At 46.2% G+C, this 5,685-nt stretch overlaps 1 protein-coding gene across 2 annotated transcripts in view; it reads left to right on the forward strand.

Annotated features, from left to right (window-relative positions):
- The first annotated feature begins 447 nt into the window (after window positions 1-447).
- Window positions 448-5,685, forward strand: part of LOC117938483 (NLR family CARD domain-containing protein 3-like) — a 5,576-nt gene continuing 338 nt past the window's right edge. Inside the window, exons 1-7 of one of the 2 annotated variants that reach the window (XM_034863116.1) lie at window positions 448-706; window positions 867-1,074; window positions 1,209-2,976; window positions 3,166-3,339; window positions 3,573-3,746; window positions 4,948-4,994; window positions 5,118-5,608. In XM_034863116.1, coding sequence (XP_034719007.1) covers window positions 704-706; window positions 867-1,074; window positions 1,209-2,976; window positions 3,166-3,339; window positions 3,573-3,746; window positions 4,948-4,994; window positions 5,118-5,608 — 2,865 coding nt within the window. In that variant the 5' untranslated portion in view covers window positions 448-703. Of the gene's footprint in view, window positions 707-866; window positions 1,075-1,208; window positions 2,977-3,165; window positions 3,340-3,572; window positions 3,747-4,947; window positions 4,995-5,117; window positions 5,680-5,685 lie in introns of those variants that run through there. The other variant, XM_034863115.1, reaches the window with a different exon arrangement.

Here is a 5,685-nt window from a genome sequence, read left to right on the forward strand (position 1 = left end):
CAACAAATAACGTTTCCATCAGCATTTATCACATAAGAAGAATATCATCAAGATAACATCTGATGAGATGAACATTTTTGTTTTGATTTATGAAATTTTATCAAATTTGACTGTTTCCATAAGGAATTCTTCATTTGATATCACTTATTTCATATAAATGTGTGGATGAAAACATAGCTTATGTGGTATAAAGTTATCAGACTGTGTTGCCCCCCCTGTGTTACGTCTGTTTCTCTCTGCCGTTGGGTTTTTCACATCGATGTCCCCAAACAACAAGCTCTAAAGTTAGCCACATGTAAGCTGATAGCTAACGTTAGGCTGAGACAGCCAATGGCAGAGAGGAACACACTTACCTTCTCATTGGGAGCTCCAGGTGAAGTCCTGAAAGCCGTTGCTGTAGATGTAACGTTACGGTAAAGCCGTGCATGGAGATCTGGCCCGTTAACAGGGGGGTCAGCAGGACCACCAAGAGGGGGGTCAGCAGGACCACCAGCTCTTTACTGTCAGGGTAAACCATCTGATTCTATGTTGGAATCAACACTTTAAGTCACAGGACCTTTACCTTGTGTGTGTCTCTGTGTGGACAGACATGATGGGAGCTAATTCTTCCTGATTCCTCCACAGAGTGGACCAGGAGAGCTCAGAGGGTCCCAGTGGGTCCCAGTCCTCCCAGCAGCATCAAACCCACCTGGACTCCATCTTTATGGTCTGTACATGTACACCAACTACTTTAACATCTATTCTGTTCCCAATCATCTCCATGCTGCCCTGTTCAGACCAGAGGGTCCTCAGTCTGTCCATCATGGATCTGATGGTTGCTTCCATGATATCAGTCTGATTGTCATTCATATAATCTTCTGTTCCAGCTGCTGGAGGAAGACATCGTCACTTTTGTGAAGAACGAGCTGAAGAAGATCCAGAAGGTTCTGAGACCAGATTACCCAGAATGCCCAGAGAGTCAGAGGGAGGGTGAGGATGAAGATCAGAGGAGGAGCAGAGAGGCGTTTCTGAAGATCACACTGCACTTCCTGAGGAGAATGAAGCAGGACGAGCTCGCTGACGGTCTGCAGAGCAGTAAGAGGATTTCTCTAAAGATTTAACTTGCTGGACTAATGGGACGTTTACTAATGTTTCCAGAGAAGGGTCAGAGTATGTTCCTGTTTCTTTATAAATCACCTACTGATCTTCTTTGTTCTGTATTCATTCAGGAAGTTCAGCAGGAGTTTGTAAGCGTAAACTCCAATCTAAGCTGGACAGGAAGTTCCAGCGTGTGTTTGAGGGGATCGCTAAAGCAGGAAACCAAACCGTTCTGAATCAGATGTTCACAGAGATCTACCTCATGAAGGGAGGGGCTGCAGGGGTCAATGATGAACATGAGGTCAGACAGATTGAAACAGCATCCTGGAAACAAGACACACCAGAACCAACAATCAGACAAGAAGACATCTTTAAAACCCCACCTGGAAGAGATGAACCAATCAGAGCAGTTATGACAACGGGAGTGGCTGGCATCGGGAAAACAGTCTTAACACAGAAGTTCACTCTGGACTGGGCTGAAGGCAAATCCAACCAGGACATCCAGTTCACATTCCCATTCACCTTCAGAGAGCTGAATGTGCTGAAAGAGAGAAAGTTCAGCTTGGTGGAACTTGTTGATCACTTCTTTAGTGAAACCAAAGAAGCAGGAATCTGCAGGTTTGAAGAGTTCCCGGTGGTTTTCATCTTTGACGGTCTGGATGAGTGTCGACTTCCTCTGGACTTCCTTAACAATGAGATCCTGACTGACGTTACAGAGTCCACCTCAGTGGGTGTGCTGCTGACAAACCTCATCAGGGGGGATCTGCTTCCCTCTGCTCGCCTCTGGATAACCACCCGACCTGCAGCAGCCAATCAGATCCCTCCTGGGTGTGTTGACATGGTAACAGAGGTCAGAGGGTTCACTGATGCCCAGAAGGAGGAGTACTTCAGGAAGAGATTCAGAGATGAGGATCAGGCCAGCAGAATCATCTCCCACATCAAGAGATCACGAAGCCTCCACATCATGTGCCACATCCCAGTCTTCTGCTGGATCACTGCTACAGTTCTGGAGGACGTGTTGAAGACCAGAGAGGGAGGAGAGCTGCCCAAGACCCTGACTGAGATGTACATCCACTTCCTGGTGGTTCAGTCCAAAGTGAAGAACATCAAGTATGATGGAGGAGCTGAGACAGATCCACACTGGAGTCCAGAGACCAGAAAGATGATCAGGTCTCTGGGAAAACTGGCTTTTGAGCAGCTGCAGAAAGGCAACCTGATCTTCTATGAATCAGACCTGACGGAGTGTGGCATCGATATCAGAGCAGCCTCAGTGGTCTCAGGAGTCTTCACACAGATCTTTAAAGAGGAGAGAGGACTGTACCAGGACAAGGTGTTCAGCTTCGTCCATCTGAGTGTTCATGAGTTTCTGGCTGCTCTTCATGTCCATCTGACCTTCACCAACTCTGGAGTCAACCTGCTGTCAGAAGAACAAACATCATCAACACAGTTCTACCAGAGTGCTGTGGACAAGGCCTTACAGAGTCCTAATGGACACCTGGACTTGTTCCTCCGCTTCCTCCTGGGTCTTTCTTTGCAGACCAATCAGAAACTCCTACAAGGTCTGCTGACACAGACAGGAAGTAGCTCAGAGACCAATCAGGAAACAGTGGACTACATCAAGAAGAAGATGGATGAGGGTCTGTCTGCAGAGAGAAGCATCAATCTGTTCCACTGTCTGAATGAACTGAATGATCGTTCTCTAGTGGAGCAGATCCAACGGGCCCTGAGTTCAGGACGTCTCTCCACAGATAAACTGTCTCCTGCTCAGTGGTCAGCTCTGGTCTTCATCTTACTGTCATCAGAAGAAGATCTGGACGTGTTTGACCTGAAGAAATACTCTGCTTCAGAGGAGGCTCTTCTGAGGCTGCAGCCAGTGGTCAAAGCCTCCAAAAAAGCTCTGTAAGTGGGACAGAATCCATCTGTTTATAATATGTTGTAAAGCACTAAGTATGAACTACAGCTGAGATTGATTCATTACTGTCCCTCCAAAAAAGCTCTGTAAGTGATATTTAATCATCAACAAATACTGCGATATCTTTCAACAGGAGTTAAATATTACAACTTGTTTCCTTCCTGTGGTCTCTCCAGGCTGAGTGGCTGTGACCTGTCAGAGAGAAGCTGTGAAGCTCTGTCCTCAGTTCTCAGCTCCCAGTCCTCTAGTCTGAGAGAGCTGGACCTGAGTAACAACAACCTGCAGGATTCAGGAGGGAAGCTGATCTCTGATGGACTGAAGAGTCCACACTGCACTCTGGAGACTCTCAGGTCAGGATTCATTAACCCGTTCAACTGATGACCATTTAAACTCTGACTAACTTTAGTTGATAAACAGCTGACGTGTAGCTTTGTTTGAGACTCAATAATTAAATCCTGCAGATGATTTTGAAGATTATTCTAAATCTGACTAAAATGAACCTGGACAACAACCAAAGAAAGAACTAGCACATGGCTCCACGTGTTGACAGAGGCTTCCTGTGTGTTGTTCTGTGTGTTTCCAGTCTGTCGGGCTGTCTGATCTCAGAGGAAGGCTGTTCTTCTCTGGTCTCAGCTCTGAGCTCCAACCCCTCCCATCTGAGAGAGCTGGACCTGAGCTACAATCATCCAGGAGACTCAGGAGTGAAGCTGCTGTCAGCGGGACTGCAGGATCCTCTCTGGAGACTGGACACTCTCAGGTACACACACTGATCAACAAGAAGGAGATATTGGTGTAGGAAGTTTTAAAAGTTTTTAAAGGAGAACATCTCCAGGAACTAAAATGATGATTCCCTTTGTTAATAGTTGATGTAGTTTGGACAGATACTGGACTGTGGTTTTAAGAAACATCCTTTTTCCCTCTTTCCTGAGATCTAATCAGTTTCAACTCAACAGAGAAAGGTCCAGGGCAGGTTTAGCCTAGCTTAGCACAAAGCTAAATGTGCTTTCTACACTGTGAGCAGAGTGTGTGGATGAAGCATTAATCTCCTCTTTAGACAGACTAGTTAGCTAGAGGTTTAAAATGTCAGTTGCCGGTGCTGCATGGCTTGTGTGATCGATCAGAGACGTACTCTGATGTCTGGACCAATTATTTTTCTAAGTTCCTCTTGTGCTGGGAGAGTACGGCTCTACGTTCTAAAAGTCTCAAAACGCTCTTTCCTAGTCCCACACGATTTATGTTTCACTACAGAAAAACGTCCACTGTTGCACCAAATGTTTGCTCTTGGGGTAATCGTTGGGTCTCTGTTAATGAGTCCACATTCAGACTGGGAGTGGACACAGAGTGGAGATTAGGGCTGCACAATTAATCAAATTTAAATCACGATATCACAATTTTGTCTTCCCACAATCAGATTTGCGTAATCAAGTGATATTTTAAATGCGTCATTCCGTTCATAGGACGCTCCGGGGTTTTTTGTTGTTGCTTTTTTTCCCATGCATTACATGATACATTTCTTCTGGAAAGCCGTGCACCGGATCACACTGCCGACATTTGTCCACAGTTTTTATTGTTATTAACACAGCTGTGTGTTGTTAAGCAGGAGAGGCTAACCTGGATTTGTACCAGTGTTTCTGGTAACTTCTGGACTTTATCTTGGAGGTTGCACTGGGTCCCTCAGTGTATTTATTCCTTCCCTCGCTGTAGTCTATGATGAAGACATCATTTTATGGACGGTGGACACGTCAAATGTCCCGATGTCCTAAAGAGTGAAAGATTAGATCCCAGGGAAGAAGTTAAAGGAAATTAAACTGAATGAAAGATTAGAATTGATTGACGGCCCAAATATGAATATAAAATGAGGAAATCCCAGCGCTGCATTAGACCAGAACCCAGCGCTCCATTAGACCAGAACCCAGCTGTGTGAGAGAGTGATGTAATGCCCCCCCCCCTTCTTTCAGGGTGGAGCCTGCTGGAGTCAGATGGTTGACACCAGGTCTGAGGAAGTGTAAGTGTGTTTTTAATTTCATTCATCAGACTGTGACATCACTCATTCAACCCTGTGATGTCATCACCAAAGAGCTGATTGGTTAATAGCTGCAGCTGTGTTGTGTCTCATTCTCTCCGTCAGATTCCTGTGAACTCACAGTCGACACCAACACGGTGAACAGGAAACTCAGACTGTCTCACAACAACAGGAAGGTGATATATGTGGAGGAGGATCAGCCATGTCCTGGTCATCCAGAGAGGTTTGAGACCTGGGAACAGCTGCTGTGTAGAGATGGTCTGACTGGTCGCTGTTACTGGGAGGTCCAGACCAGAGGAGATGTTGAGATATCAGTGAGTTACAGAGGAAACAGGCGGAGAGGAGACAGTATGTTTGGATATAATGATCAGTCCTGGAGTCTGAGCATCTCTGATGATCGTTACTGTGTCCGTCACAATAACAGAGAGACAGCCGTCTCCTCCTCCCATGTCTCTGGTAGAGTAGCAGTGTATGTGGACTGTCCTGCTGTCTCTCTGTCCTTCTACACAGTCTCCTCTGACTCACTGATCCACCTCCACACCTTCAACACCTCATCCACCCAGACTCTCTATCCTGGGTTTGGGTTCTGGATTCCTGGCTCCTCAGTGTCTCTGTGTCCTGTGTAGGACGGAGAGTCTCCTCCTGTCTCTCACTGCTGATCAGCTGAGTCTGG

The sequence above is a fragment of the Etheostoma cragini genome, chromosome 23, assembly GCF_013103735.1.
Source record: "Etheostoma cragini isolate CJK2018 chromosome 23, CSU_Ecrag_1.0, whole genome shotgun sequence".
NCBI lineage: Eukaryota > Metazoa > Chordata > Actinopteri > Perciformes > Percidae > Etheostoma > Etheostoma cragini.